The 16,855-nt window shown below is 41.3% G+C and overlaps 1 protein-coding gene across 5 annotated transcripts in view; it reads right to left on the bottom strand.

Annotated features, from left to right (window-relative positions):
• The window catches only part of LOC108277002 (metal transporter CNNM4), a 30,904-nt gene extending 14,054 nt beyond the window's left edge, over positions 1-16,850 (bottom strand). For 4 of the 5 annotated variants that reach the window (XR_006983891.2, XM_017489240.3, XM_017489238.3 and 1 more), the window contains exons 1-4: positions 15,292-16,850; positions 13,019-13,162; positions 12,796-12,930; positions 12,517-12,686 (exon numbers count right to left, since the gene is read on the bottom strand). Coding sequence is in view for 4 of the 5 variants with exons in the window: in XM_017489240.3 (XP_017344729.1) it covers positions 12,517-12,686; positions 12,796-12,930; positions 13,019-13,162; positions 15,292-16,660 (1,818 nt within the window). In the remaining variant the exon portion in view is untranslated. The remainder of the gene's footprint in view (positions 1-12,516; positions 12,687-12,795; positions 12,931-13,018; positions 13,163-15,291) is intronic. The other variant, XM_017489239.3, reaches the window with a different exon arrangement.
• Between the last annotated feature and the right edge of the window lie 5 nt (positions 16,851-16,855).

A 16,855-nucleotide genomic window follows, 5' to 3' on the forward strand; every position in this document is an offset into this window, starting at 1 on the left:
ATGCTTTTTAAACGTGCCTAATTTTGTTTTAGAGGTATAATACAATAGATTTACATGCATCCAAGGTCAAAAAACACAAATTTTCTCATAATTTACAATGCAGCATCACCTCTTCTCCCTCAGGGTCACAAACTAATCATTCAAGGTTCGGTTCACTCTAAACTCCTCCTTTCAGAGAGCCTACTCTGCTCTGATTGGCCAGATGTCCCAGTCCGTCGTGATTGGTCTACCGCTTACAGCGCGTGTCGGAAAGGAAATGCCCACTACCATATCTGAATTTCAGCTCAATGTTGGTTTTACTGTATCAATTTGAGCCAGAGTCTGATAGTGATACTTCAGACAATCAACCTGAACCACCATGGCAAGCACGACGAGAACAGGACGTTTCTCAGTGGTAAGTTTATATGTGGCAATAACGCAAGTTAGCAGAGGCCAATATAAAACAGGCTAACAGGCTAACATAAAAAACTATGTATTTGGACCATTCAGTAGAAAATATATACATAAATTAAAATCATTCAACCCCATTGCAATACAGGTTTATTGTCAAAATTTACAGACCAGCTGTTTTCGATGTACAAATCAAACAAAAGAAATTGAAATCGTTCAACCCAATGAATGCTTCTAGTGATTTCCCCAAATTCAGCTGAAAATGCTCATGGGAACTCTCAATGTGGTGAGAGTGAGAAAAACGAGAAATCATGCAACAACCAACCTGCATGATGATCTTCTCTAGAAGCTACGCGACGTCGGCTTGCTGTGGAGACCATGCCTCCAGTCCTCTGCGTTGCGTGAAGCCAGTGGCTGGGGGAGGGGTTGATGAAGCATAAGCGCGGAAATAGGGTGGGGGTCCGTGCTAGGCTAAAAACAAACCCTAGCCGGCTGGCTCTCCCGTCCATCTTGCTCTACAATATCTGCACTCTGGACAATAAACTGGACTACATCCGACTCCAGCAGGCAACTCCCCGTGAGTTTAGAGACTGCTGCGTCTTTGTTTTCACAGAGACGTGGCTCAGCGAACGAGTTCCGGATGCCGCCATTCAGCTAGACAGGCTTGCCTCATTTCATGCCGACAGAAATGCAGCTCTATGCGGTAAGACTGGCGGTGGTGGCTTGTGTGTTTACATCAACACGGAATGGTGGAAGAACTCGGTACTAGTTTCTAGTTACTGCTCATCGCTGGTGGAGTCTGTGACTGTTAGATGAAGACCATTTTATTTACCATGGGAATTCACCACTGTCCTTATAATCGGAGCGTACATTCCCCCCAGCGATAATGCTAAGGAGGCACTCTGTGAACTGTATGGGGCTATTAGAAAACTGCAGAACACACACCCCGATGGACTGTATCATCTCATCACCGGAGATTTCAATCATGTGAATCTCAAATCAGTGCTCCGTAAATTCCATCAGCACGTGGACTTTGCAACAAGTGAGGCAAACATGTTGGATCTTGTTTAAACAAACATCTCCAGCACATACAAGGCAGAGTCCCGCCCCCACCTCAGCTACTCAGACCACATCTATGTTATGCTAATCCCAGCATACAGACCACTCTTCAGATGCTCCAAACCGGTTTCGAAGCAGGTGAAAACCTGGCCAACAGGAGCAATCTCTGCACTTCAGAACTGCTTGAGCACATTGACTGGGACATGTTCAGGCAGGCTGCAACCAACAGCAACTCTGCCAACTTGGAGGAATACACGGCATCAGTGACCAGCTACATCAGTAAGTGCATTGATGACATCACCATCTCCAACACAATCACTACACGCTCCAACCAGAAGCTGTGGATGACTGTGGTGTGTGCACTACTGAGGACCCGAGACACCACCTTCAGGGCAGGTGAGGGCCAAACTGTCCCGGGCCATCAGAGAGGCAAAGTGTGAACACGCTCAGAAAATGTACAGTCACTTCATGGACAGCGTCTACTCGCGGCACATGTGGCAGTGCATTCAGGCCATCAGCAACTCCAGAACATAATCACCAGCCTGTGACAGTGATGCCTCCCTTCCAGATGCACTGAACAACTACACTCTGTGTATGTCAGAATGTCATGGCCACGAGGAGGACCACCCTTCCTCCCAACGACCTGAAGGAGTGTAACCACAGCTGATGTGAGGAGAACTCTACACAGAGTCAACCTACGGAAGGCTGAGGAACAGACAGAATTCCTGGCAGAGTGCTCAGAGGATGCACAGACCAGCTGGCATACCCGTACCACACAGTGAGACAACTGGTCAGGAAGCTCTCTATTGTCCCTCTGAAGTAGGAGGTGAGGATGGCAGGGGGAAGTTTGGCTCACTTCAGCCTCCGCAGGAAGTGGACATGCTGCTCTAAACTAGGCGGGTTGAAAAGAAAAAAAAGAAACTTGGAGCTTTTGATTCTCTCCACAGCTGTTCCATTGACGTGTAGTGGAGAGTGGTCCACTTGAGTTCTCCTGAACTTGACATTCATCTCTTTAGTACAGATGTGAGTGCAACAGGCCGGTAGTTATTCAGACTGGACAAAGAAGATTTCTTCGTCACAGGGATGATGATGGTCGTCAGACGTCAGAACATCCCCTGAGCACCCGGCCAGATATGTTGTCAGGACCTGCAGCTTTACGTGGGTTGACTCGGCCCAGAATTTTCCTGACGTCTACTGCAGACAGACGATGTACTTAGTCAATGGAAGTTGGCATGGTCTTACATTTACATTTATTAATTTAGAAGATGCTTTTATCCAAAGTGACTTACAAATGAGGAAATACAAGCAAAGCGATATATCAAGCGGAGAACAATACAAGTATAGCTACCATACAAGATCTTTTAATTGAGTTCTAGAAAAGCAAAGTGCACATAGTAGAGCTGTAATAGCCAGAGTAAGTTTTTTTTTTTTTTAAAGAATAATATGGGGTTGGAGTTTTAGGGGTTAGTTAGGTGTTCACGGAAGAGGTGGGTCTTTAGCTATTTTTTGAAGATAGTGACAGATTCTGTGGTCCAGATTGAGGTTGGAAGTTCATTCCACCACTGAGGGACAGTTAGTGTGAAGGTTCTGGAAAGGGACCTTGAGCCACGCTGAGTAGGCACTACTAAGCGTCGGTCATTAATCGATTGCAGATTGCGTGAGGGAACGTAAGCCTTCAGGAGAGAGTTGAGGTAGGGGGTGCTGTTCCAGACAAGACCTTGTACGTGTGCATCAAAGTCTTGAATTTGATACGGCTACAGGAAGCCAGTGGAGGGAGATGAACAAGGGCGTAACAGGGGTCCTTTTGGGCTGGTGGAAGACAAGGCATGCTGCTGCATTCTGAATAATCTGAAGGGGTTTAATGGAGCTGGCTGGGAGGCCTGAGTGAAGTGCGTTGCAGTAGTCCAGTTTTGATTTGACAAGAGCCTGGACTAGTAGTTTTGCAGCCTGTTCAGTGAGATAGGGTCTTTCTTGCTGGCATGTTGTTTTGTGCTTTGAACCGTGCATAGAAACTGTTCAGGGCATCTGGGAGCGAGGTGTCATCATCACAGACAGGTGTTGTGGCTTTGTAGTCTGTGCTGGCCTAAATGCCTTTCCACATATGCCTTGAATACTTGGTGTTTGTGAAGTGACTGGATTCTTTCTACATAGTTGCGCTTTGCCTCTCTGATGTGGCCTTGCTGTGCAGAGGGCTGTCTTGTCATCAGACCTGAAGGCAGAGTCTCAAGTTTTCAACAGCGAGCACACGTCGGCAGTCATCCACAGTTTCTGGTTTACATTTCTGGTGACTGTCTTGAAGGAAGTTACATCATCTATGCATTTGCGGATGTAGCCAGTCGCTGATGCTGTGTATTCCTCCAAGTCTGGTAAGTAGCAGCGTCTCTGAACATATTCCAGTCTGTGTGCTCAAAACAGTCCTGAAGTGCTGAGACGGCTCTCTCAGACCAAGTTATCACCTGTTTCAGAACCGGTTTGGCACGTTTCAGAAGTGGCCATTATGCTGGGATTAGCATAACAGAGATGCGGTCCAAGCCGCAGAGGTGGGGGCGGGGTGCAACCTTGTAAGCACCATGAATGTTGATGTAAACACGGTCTAAAATATTTGTACCATGGGTTGCATTGATTTCAGATTTGCATGGGTAAAATCTACAGCGACAATGAAAAATCCATCGGGGTGCGCGGTCAGCAATTTGCTGATAGCCCAGTGGAGTTCACTTAGCGTTTCCTTAATGTTAGCGATGGTAGACATGTACACCAGTGCTTCTGATGTACATCTGTTTAAAACGTTTGTACATGTAACATGCACCACTGCGTGCTACAGTGCCACCGTCTTGGATCTCCTCTGGTCATGAATTTCCTCCATTTGTACACAAACTGTCTGAATGTGGATTGGTGAAGTCCAAACTCTCAGACCTCTTTAGAGATCCTCAGAAATCTCCATGAACCCATGATGTTTGTGCCATGACTAAAATAGTAAATTCTGACTTAAAGAGCACCTATTATGCTTTTTAAGATATTACCTTTCATGTAGTGTATTATATAGCAGTTTGTGAATGTAACAAGTTCACAAAGTTTCAAAAATCAAAACTGCACGACAAATGGAGTTATTGACTCCCAAGAGAAAGAACTGATTCTGAACACCTGAAACGAGTCATAAGTAATTCCAGACTTACTAACTAATTACAGACTTACAAACTAACATTGAATCACCCAGCATGTCCACACCAAAAATGCTCTGCTCTCTACCCGATATAACCTATTGCTATCAGTCCTATTGACAGAGTTAGACCAGATGAAATCCTAACAGACAGACTGTTCTCTGCCTGTCCAATGGCTGGCACAGTACTGCAAATTAACCATATCTTCCATTAAGCAATGTGTTGCTGATATTTACTGCAAAGTTCCTGGGGAGTACCTGTTCAGCCACAACAGAGGTCCAGGACATAAAATCCAGAACATGACATCCTGATCTTTGCCTCCGATCACACTGGGCCTCTGTCACCTCTGGAGCACAGTACAGACAATGAATTCTCCTTCTTTGTTCAAGTGCTACAGCATTGATTTGGTGTCCCAAATGGGAATTTGGGGGTAGAAATAATTATTCACATTGTATCATTGGTAATACAGTATATAGGAATAAAGCATGAAGAAATGTGCTATCTAATATATGCAGTATATAAGGGGTTATGTCTGTCTCTTTGTCAGCTTCATAGCTGATTGTACCATTACTAAAATAGGAACAGTGGAAGCATTGATTTATTGTGTGTGTGTGTGTGTGTGTGTGTGTGTGTGTGTGTGTGTGTACACAGTGGGGGAAATAAGTATTGAACGCATCAACATTTTTTTTCTTTAGTAAATATATTTCCAATGAGGCTATTCACATGAAATTTTCACCAGACTCAAGAAATCCACACATATAACTTATAAAGAATTCACAACATTGAAGTCCATAAATTAAGTTATGTGTAATAAACCGGAATGACACAGGAGAAAAGTATTGAATATACTAACAGAATTTTATTTAATACTTAGTGGAGAAGCTGCTGTTTGTAACGACAGCTTCAAGACGCTTCCTGTATGAAGAAATGAATCGGCTGCAGTATTCAGGTGTGATTCTTGCCCACTCTTCTAAACATACTGTCTTTAAATCTTGTTCAACTGGATTCAAGTCAGGTGACTGACTGGGCCATTCTAATGCCTTGATTTTTTTTTCTCTGAAACAAATTAAAAGTTTCCATTGCTGTATGCTTCGGATCGTTGTCCTGCTGGAAGGTCCACCTACGTCTCATCTTCATCATCCTGGTGGATGGCAGCAGATTCTTCTAAAGAATCTCTCGGTAAATGGCTCCATTCATCGTTCCTTCGTTATATGAAGTCTGCCAGTACCATGCGATGAAAAACAGCCCCACACCATGATGCGTCCACCTCCATACTTCACTGTTGGTATAGTGTTTTAAGGGTGATGTGCAGTGCCATTTCTCTCCAAATATGGTGTGTAATATGACAGCCAAAAAGTTCAAATTTGCTCTCGTCTGACAAGACTACAGTATTTCATCTCCCAGTATTTCATAGGCTTGTCCGAATGAGTTGTAGCAAACTTTAAACGAGCTTCGACATGCCTTTTCTTTAGCAGGGGAGTCCTGTGGGGTGAGTGTGCATACAGGCCATGGCAGTGGAGTGCATTGCTTATTGTTTTCTCTGTGATAACGGCACCTGCTGCTTCCATGTGTTTCTTAAGCTCTTTGAGTGGTTCTTGGCTCTTGGTCTACTCTTCTGTCTATTCTTCTGACTCCCTGGTCAGACGATGGAGTGATGTTCCTTCAATTGCAGATAATGCCCCCAAGGTCTTAGGAGAGCTATTTGTTTGTTTCTTGTGTGACACCTTGGTAACGAAAAGCCTTTTTATAGACCATCAATATACTAACCAAGCTGATATTAATTTGCACAGATAGGAGGTATAATTACTTTATAATTACTTATGGATTTCAGCTGGTTCCTTGCCTTACCTTGGAGAATGGCTTTTTCTTAGTGTGTTCAATACTTTTTTCTGTGTCATTCCACTTTATTACACATAAATTTATTTATGGACTTTAATGTTGTGAATTCTTAATATTTCCAGATTTCTCGAGTTAATACTGATGTCTGGTGAAAATTTCACATGAATAACCTCATTGTAAATATATTTACAAAATTTTTTTTTGACACGTTCAATACTTATTTCCCCCACTGTATATGTGCGTTGGGGGGTGCAGGAAGTGGTGCAAGTAGTGCTGTGATACACAAGCTCACAATGCAGCAGGACTTTCTGTCTCCGTTACGCAAGAGGGATTAATTAGTGAAGGGCAGGCCTCGTGAATACAATATAAAAAAGAAGGTCATACACACTGCACCATCCCTCTTTGTGAAACACTACACCAAGAGAAGGACATGCATGAACAATCACTAATGGTAACAAGCATAGGACATACAAAGTGTACTAACTTTGTGACAGACTGCTAGTCACAAAGGGTTTATGTAAACATGTAGGCTAGTGATAATGATAATGAGTCTTTATAGTGCACGGTCAGCCATGATACAATGCCCATGGAGCAGATAGGGTTAAGGGCCTTGCTCTAGTGCCCAACTATGGCAGCTTGGTAGTGCTGGGGCTTAAACCCCCGACCTTCCAATCAGTAACCCAGAGCCTTAACCGCCAAGCCACCACTAATAATCACACCAGTGTTGGTCCATTGTTCAACAATTTACATAAGGTTCTAGATGTGACAACATGTTTTTTCACACGTTTTGGCATTGTCACATTCCAATGACAAAGGCCTTCGATAGTATTGTATAATTGTGATTTTATCAACATGACAGCGACCGGTTAGTATTTAGTACTAGGGAAATCTAAAATCTAATTAACGTTATGCTTTACCAATACGATAATGTAATACACTATATAGTTAAAGTTTTGTGGACACCTGACCATCACATCCATACACTGATCAGCAATAACATTAAAATCACTGAAAGGTAAAGTGAATAACATTTTGTATGCTTACATGGACAACAATAATCCGATGTTAACCTGATTAAGACAATACTCTGATTAAGAAACTACCATGTAAACAGCAATTTTTAATTTCCTTAATTAAATTAATAATTAAAAAGTCATACTTGAAGTAAACACAAATCAAATTAAGACATTGTGTATTCCTGTTTTAGTCACATCATCGACGTGCATTACAGACATGTACAGACCTTAATCACACTATTAATGTCGTGTGGAAGTTTTCACCGCATTTTGCGACAGGACACATACACACACGGCAGTACTCAACCGTTATACGGCAAACAAGAGCGCACAGTTGTGTCCGAAACCATGTACTTACCTACTATATAGTAGGCGAAATAGATGTACCTCAGCTACTATATAGTAGGTAAGTACACAGTTTCGGATGCAGCCCACGGCTTCAAGCAGTCGTCTATTTGCACATACAGCATGACAAATAATGAACTGCACTGGAAGCATTCGTAAAAATTAAAAATAAAAACACCCCAAACTGTTTTATAACATGTAAAACGGGAACATGAAAGGAATATTCTAAAAGCGACTCATGTAAACACCTTAAATCACAATATGGTCTTATTCAGAATAAGGTCAATAATTAGATTACTGCTGTCCAGGTAAACATAGTCATTGATTATCTCCTTACAATGGCACCTTACAATTCACAACCTTCCAATCAGAAGTCCACTGTCTTAACCACTGAGCTACCACTGCCTTATAGTTTCCATTACATTTTGGAAAGTGGCTGTGGGGATTTGCCCATTCAGCCTCAAGGGCATTAGCAAGGTCAGGAAATGATGTCAGATGAGGAGGCCTGGGGCACAATGAGCATTTGAGTTGTGTTCATTGAGGTTGAGGTTGTAGGCCACTCAAATTCTTCCACTCCAAACTTGGCAAACTATGTCTTCATGGACCTCACTGTGCTCAGGGGCATTGTCATGCTGGAACAGGTTTGGGCCCCTTAGTTCCAGTGAAGGGAATTATAATGCTATAGCATACAAAGACATACTATGTGTGTTTCCAACTTTGTGGTAACAGTTACACACATATAGGTGTAATAGTCAGGTGTCCACAAACCTTTGGCCAAATAATGTATTATCTGTATCTTTACAGATGTAGATAAGGATGTTGATGTCACTGTAATAGACAAATATTACTTTTTGGTATAGTGGTATTTGTTCGTGCCATGACATACTTCCAAACATGTTGTGAAAATCAGACTCTGATAGATCCCTGTTCTTTAAATAAAACAGGGAGCTCACTCACACCTGATTGTATTCCCACTGATTTAAAACACCTGACTCTAATTTCACCTTAACATTCATTTGCCACTCACAGATACGTAATATTTGATCATTTATATTTATATTTTTATATATATATATATATATTTTATATATATATATATATATATATATATATATATATATATATATATATATATATATATATATTTGTATATTTATATATATATATATATATATATATATATATATATATATATATATATATATATATATATATATATATATATATATATATATATATATATATATATATACACACACATACACACACACATACATACACACACACAGTGTCTCACAAAAGTGAGTACATCCCTCACATTTTTGTAAATATTTGATTATATCTTCTCACGTGACAACACTGAAGAAATGACACTTTGCTACAATGTAAAGGAGTGAGTGTACAGTTTGTGTAACAGTGTAATTTTGTTGTCCCCTCAAAATAACTCAACACACAGCCATTAATGTCTAAACCGCTGGCAACAACAGTGAGTACACCCCTAACTGAAAATGATCAAATTGGGTCCAATTAGCCATTTTACATCCTTGGTGTCATGTGACTTGTTAGTGTTACAAGGTCTCAGGTGTGAATGGGGAGCAGGTGTGTTAAATTTGGTGTCATCGCTCTCACACTCCCTCATACTGGTCACTGGAAGTTCAACATGGCATCGCGTGGCAAAGAACTCTCTGAGGATCTGAAAAAAAGAATTGTTGCTCTACATAAAGATGGCCTAGGCTATAACAAGATTGCCAAGACCCTGACACTGAGCTGCAGCACGGTGGCCAAGACCATACAGTGGTTTAACAGGTTCCACTCTGAACAGGCCTCGCCATGGTCGACCAAAGAAGTTGAGTGCACATGCTCAGCGTCATATCCAGAGGTTGTGTTTGGAAAATAGACTTATGAGTGCTGCCAGCATTGCTGCAGATGTTGAAGGGGTGGGGGGTCAGCCTGTCAGTGCTCAGACCATACGCCGCACACTGCATCAAATTGGTCTGCATGGCTGTCGTCCCAGAAGGAAGCCTCTTCTAAAGATGATGCACAAGAAAGCCCGCAAACAGTTTGCTGAAGACAAGCAGACTAAGGACATGGATTACTGGAACCATGTCCTGTGGTCTGATGAGACCAAGATAAACTTATTTGGTTCAGATGGTGTCAAGCGTGTGTGGCAGCAACCAGGTGAGGAGTACAAAGATAAATGTGTCCTGCCTACAGTCAAGCATGGTGGTGGGAGTGTCATGGTCTGGGGCTGCATGAGTACTGCCGGCACTGGGGAGCTACAGTTCATTGAGGGAACCATGAATGCCAACATGTACTGTAACATACTAAAGCAGAGCATGATCCCCTCCCTTCGGATACTGGGCCACAGGGCAGTATTCCAGCATGATGACCTTGCTAAAAAAGCTGGGGGTGAAGGTGATGGACAGGCCAAGCATGTCTCCAGACCTAAACCCTATTGAGCATTTGTGGGGCATCCTCAAATGGAAGGTGGAGGAGCACAAGGTCTCTAACATCCACCAGCTCCGTGATATCGTCATGGAGGAGTGGAAGAGGACTCCAGTGGCAACCTGTGAAGCTCTGGTGACCTCTATGCCCAAGAGGATTAAGGGAGTGCTGGAAAATAATGGCCACACAAAATATTGCCACTTTGGGCCCAACTCACTTTTGTTGCCAGCGGTTTAAACATTAATGGCTGTGTGTTGAGTTATTTTGAGGGGACAGCAAATTTACACTGTTACACAAGCTGTACACTCACTACTTTACATTGTAGCAAAGTGTCATTTCTTCAGTGTTGTCACATTAAAAGATATAATCAAATATTTACAAAAATGTGAGGGGTGTACTCACTTTTGTGAGATATTACATATATATATATATATATATATATATATAAAGTAATTATTAATTATAAGTCTAGTTTATGTTTTTGTTTATCAACATTGAATGATACTGAATAAACAGTGTGTACTTGTGCATGGTAACATGGGTGTTACCAGCAGATTTAATTTTTAATGCCTTCCAAGGCCAACAGCAGTCCTTCTCACCTGTTAAAAGGTTTGGTACACAAGATTATTCTCCATTATCTAAGGCATGAAACAGAAACCGATACAAAGAAAAACACAGCCTTCTTAACCTGATAAACGCTTCTTACAGCCTGTGCTACCAAAAACATTATGAGCTTAGAATAAAAAAAATAAACAAACAAAAAACAAACAGCACAGCCATGCAGATTTGATGTCACTCCATAAATGGAGAAGGAACTCTGATTCGAGAAAAATACCCCAAGTTGACTTACTAGTTGCGGTGACATTTCATGTCCCCATTTACTCTGTCAAGAAAGAAGGGTTCACTAAGTTGTGCAAAAATAGTAAGGGGGAAGCCATCGATAACAAATAATGCAAACATTTCTTAATATCCTTTCTTTAAATATCCTTTATTTAAAAGAACCATTGTTTGCACTATTTGCTATAGCTGGTGCTGTTACTATTTTTCAAATAGCTGTCTTGGGGTACCCATTTATACCCATACATACCTTGTTATGGTCCTTTAGACTTTAATCCATGGGTGGAAGTCCTTTCAGTGGTGTAGCATTGCCTTCCACAAAACCACCTAGAAGCTTCACCTCGTTTTTTCTTCAAATTAAACTTAAAACTAATCTCTTTTTCTGTTTTATCAGTCTCTATCAGCAGCTCCTCTCCTTCAATATACTATCTCTAGCTGTTTCCTGACATTTCAGTTTACCTCCATCCAAGTGCTATCTCCATTATGTCTTGTTTTATCAGTCTCTATCAGCAGCTCCTCTCCTTCAATATACTATCTCTAGCTGTTTCCTGACATTTCAGTTTACCTCCATCCAAGTGCTATCTCCATTATGTCTTGTTATATAAGATCTTTGTATGTGATACTTATTATTGTCTTTGTTACTTGCTTACTGTTGGACTCTGTAAAGCGAGTGAGTTTGAGAAAGGCTCTATATAAATTATTATTATTATTAATGATTATGATGATATTATTATTAACAAGCACCACTACTACTACTACTACTACTACTACTACTACTACTAATAATAATAATAAATATTATTATTATTAGCCAATGGAGCTTAGATAGTATTCTCAACATGGCAGTAATTCTAAAAAAAAAAATGGAATTTTTGTGTTTCAGACACAGCAGCTTTGCCAGGATTTTTTTTTTTTTTTTTAACTGTGCACTCTTACTGCCTACTTTAATAGAAATATCAACTTTGCGAAGTTAGCAGCTAAAGCTCATTTTTCCACATGCACACACTGTGTTAATCATCTTCTAGCCCAACATCAATGGTAAGTGACAAGAGAACTGCTGCAGGCTTGATAGTTTTGGTTTAGTGGACTGCTCAGCCAACAGTGCTGTTTACGGAGTTGTTCACAAACCTCAGCGACACTGCTGTGCCTGATACACACATACCAGCACAACACACGTGATAGATGCTACAGCCATGTTACTTCTGTGCTGAGAATGATTCATCACCCAAATAATATCCATTTAGCTGTAGTTTTGTTGGTTTCATTCCATCCAAGGTTGATAAATAGTGCATAGCAACAGATGGAGTATAGTCAGTAACTGTATGCCTACAAAGTAAATTATATGGCAGGTTTCCCTGATAAAATGGGCAATGATGTGCTAATAAGAAGCAAGTGTCACGATTTGTAAGTGATAAATTAAAGCTTACCTGCAAGATGAGAATGAAATAGTCGACAGGCTTGCCACGCTGATATAGGTAGTGAAGCTGTGAGCGCTTTTCATTTTCATTGAACCGTAGATCCTGGATGACGTCAGGATGCTTCAGGATTCGCAGCAAAATCTTGTCTGATATCTGTAGTGGACTAAAGAGGCTCACCTCTGAGAAAAAATATGTATACCATGAATATTATTTAGATATAAAACAGTGTTTGTACACAAATTATTTGGAGGAAGTCTGTGTTCAACAGAGAAGCTGCAATGAGCTCACCAGTAGCCATGAACCGATGAGCAGCTAAGAGCAGCTGGGGAGAAATCTTCACTTTAGATTCACTTTCGTATTTGAAGGCTGAAAAATCCCTCTTGTTTTTATTTGGGTCCACTTTCTTTTTGTTTCGGTTGTCAGCTAAGAAAGAAAGAAATCAAGCATTAAACTAACCCGAAGGATACTATTGCCAATAATAAAGCAAAAGGATATATTCATGGCAACTCACTGTAGAGATCAGACTCATCCAGGATCTCTGACTTGATGATCTCTTCAATAACGTCTTCCAGCGTGACCAAACCAAGCACCTCATAGAAGGGGTCTCCTTCTCCCTCATTATTCACCCTCTGCACTATGGCCAGGTGAGATTTGCCTGGTAGAGTGGGGGTGAAACCATTTTAGACTCAAGATTAGGGCCACAACTAACGATTATTTTCATAATCGATTAGTTGGCCTTTTTTTTTTTTTTTTTCCTTCGATTAATCAGAGAGGGGGCAAACTTTCAGTACCATTTTTTAGTTTCTTTAAAATAAAATCTACAAACTGAGTGTTACAAATATAAACTTCAGACTAAAACTTTACACAACTGTTTGTCCAATTATATTAGACTGTAAAGAACCCAAAACACACAGACACACACCAGAATATATATTATTAATTTAGGACTGTAGTTGAATTCTGTGCTTTTTGTGCATCCATAAAAAATAATGCATAAATTCTTCCAATGATCAGTGCCGATTATATCCTGTCAATCAAAAGAGGGCGAGAAAACACATCCGATTTTGTAAAGATGATGTCTCCTGTGTTGAATGATGACAAAACTGCAGTTTGTAAGCTCTGTAAACTCTGCACCGCTAAAAATTTTACACCCGACGCTGCAACAGTGAAATAAATCACTGACCAACACCCCCCCCCCCCCCAAACCCCCCCTCCCCCCCCTTCCCCCGCAAGTATAAGCCACTTCCTAGTCAGTGGCGCATGACATCAAACACATAATGTGATTCCACTAGCTTTAGCAGACACCCAGAGTCACCACAGACAATGACTTTCTTCAGTTTACTGTTTATGTCAACATTACCTTGTATTCCCAACATGACCTCAGTTACCATCAGACATCAGACAGAGGTGTAATCGTCAATTGACTAAGGAAGAACGTGTGCAACCTCCAAGTCCTCTAAGGCAGGACAGCATTTTATATTAAACACAGCAGAGTAGATAAAACTTTATAAAGTGGAGTTTGTGTAGCAGGGAAACACGACAGTGATGCCCAAGCACAAACTTATGTTTGTATCCAAAATGCTCCACTGTGTGTAAGGGGTTGGGGAAACTGGTGCAAGTTTCTTAAAAGGTTTAGTTTAAATTAAGTTTATTGTCATTATATGGTGTATTTGTGTGCTTGCAGTGTAACTTCAGTCATTTATTATAACGGAAGTGATCCATTAGTAACGAGGCCGCCCGCGATGCTACTCACTTGCAGTAGGAGCGCAAGTAAGATCTGTAATGTCTAATTAAAACACTATGATCAAAAGTAAAACAATAAGGTGCAGTGAAAGGGAGTTTTTACTATTAATTTAGGACTGTAATTTAATTCAGGGCTTTTTGTGCATCCATAAAAAGCAATGCATAAATACTAAATAAATAAATAAATAAATACACATTTATGCATTAATTTTTTTAAACAAAAAATGTTACTGAAAGTTTGTCCCCCCCGACCATCTAATTAATCGATAAATAAACAATCGATTATGAAAATAATCGTTAGTTGCAGCCCTATTCACATCACAGCAGAGTATGCTGGTGATCATAAAGAAAAGCATGTGACAGGCATAACAGATGTGCTGGAAGGAGTCATTTTTCATTTTTCATCAAGTCATGTTACTGACTTGACCATGTTGGCACACATTCTTATATTTGCGGTACATAAGCCACGGTTCAGATTTACTTACATCTGTATCCACAATCAAACTAGAGTCAATGCACAGGTCTTAGGATTAGGGATGAGTGATGTTACAGAACCATAATAATTCATATAATTTAGTGTAAGAAGCAAACATGAAACCACAAAACTAATATCATTTTTCATATATTCTTCAAACTGTGCATTTGAACAAATATTTAATACAATACCATAAATCCTTAAATCATGATGTTGTAGTCCAAGTGATTGCAAATTACAAAGTCAGGTATTTCACTGAGAAATGGAACAAGAATTTAGTAATTTAATAAAGTCCCATAATTACTTTACTACTAGCAGATTATTATGCTAGCATAAAACACTTCTGTGGTTTCAATAATTAATATGATTGTGCAAAAACACTGCAGAGTAAGCGAATATAGAAGTCATGTGGTTATTGAATCAGGTCCCAAGGAGTGCAAGTGTGGACTCAAAATCAGTTTCAACAGATTAGACTTCAGCAATTCAGTTTTAATACACCCAATACATTTAAAGAATTTGGTCAACAATTCTTAATCATTTATAGATCTCACAATGAAATGACTCACCTTTTTTGAACTCCTCTAACATGGCATCCAGCTTGGTGTCGTGGAAGACAAAGTGGACTGGGTGGTTGTAAAACTTGGTGACTGTTTTAAGTGTTGTGCAGTCATCTGGATCAACAAAGGCCAAGTCCTTTACATACAAGATGTCAACGATGTTGGAGCGTTCATCTTCGTAGACGGGGATGCGTGTGTAGCCGCTCTCCATGATCTCGGACATGGTGTTGAAGTCTAGCACAGCATCAGATTTGATCATGAAGCAGTTGTTCAGTGGCGTCATGACATCCTCCACTGTTTTGGTCCTCAGCTCTAATGCACCCTGAATCATGTTGAGCTCCTCCTTGACCAAGTCATTGTATGGTTCCGTCACCTTGAGCATCTCCACTAGTTTCTCCCGGTTGTACACTGTGCCAATTTCCTGGCCCAGAATGCAGTCCAGTAGCTTGCTGATGGGAAACGACAGTGGGAAGGTGAGGAGCATGAAAAATTTGGTCAGCAGGATGGTGTTGGCACCGACCGCCAAACCATGGCGAGAACAAAGCGCCTGTGGCACGATCTCCCCAAAGATCACGATGCCCACAGTGGATGCCACTACTGCGCCAAAGCCTGATCCAATAAGATCATCCAGCAAGATAGTAAGTGTGGTATTTACAAGGACATTACCAAGCAATAAGGAGCAAAGCAAGTAATTCCCTTTCCTACGAATGGGCTCGATTTTGCGGGCATACCTCTTTTCTTTATCAGTACCACAACTCTGCACTATGCGAAGTTCCATCGGATCTAATGCCATGAGCCCCAGATTAAGTCCACTGAACATGCCGGACAGGACAAGCAGGCATGACACCAGGATGATCTGAAGCCACAGAGGGAGCAGAGAAGTTTTCTCCTCCACAACTCGTATCCTACCGTCGTTCTCCGTCAGCAGGTGCCACTTATCTTCCGGACTCCTGATGCACACGATGTATTCCCGCTCGCGCTCAGTTTTGCGAAGCGGCTTAACGTTTACACTCACCACACCTGATGTCCCTCGACTGCTAACGTTCATATAAGTTCCGACGCTAATGTCTTTGGTAAAATCGACACTGTTTACGGAGTCTTTGTCATCCTCTTCTTCGCCGATCTCCATGAACCGAATTTGGGACGCGGAGTCCGAACTGAGCTGCAGCCCATAAAACCTGAGCTGGACACTGCTCTCTTCTGTTACTTGAATGACACCGTCCTCGGTGATCGTGGCTGGTTTGTTGCTCCTCTCCAGTCTCATTCCCAGTATCTGGCTCCAGCCAACGCTCGTTATCTCCGTCTGACCGCCCACAGAGCTCCAAAGGACTACGACTAAAGTTAGCAAGCAGCCATGTCCGGTCCACTCTGTCGCCATGTTTGTTTCGCTCTACGGCGAGCGGTGCGATGACGTAACTACCTTCGACATTGGCTGCGTCCGAATATCCCTACTACCCTACTGTACAGTAGGCGAAAAGCAGTACGCCAAAGGAGTAGTATATCCTAATTCCCAGTACTCACAAAACAGTAAGCTAGAATTGCCGGATGACATTCTGCTTCCGCCTCGATTCTG

This window comes from Ictalurus punctatus, chromosome 16 (assembly GCF_001660625.3).
Source record: "Ictalurus punctatus breed USDA103 chromosome 16, Coco_2.0, whole genome shotgun sequence".
Taxonomy (NCBI): Eukaryota; Metazoa; Chordata; class Actinopteri; order Siluriformes; family Ictaluridae; genus Ictalurus; species Ictalurus punctatus.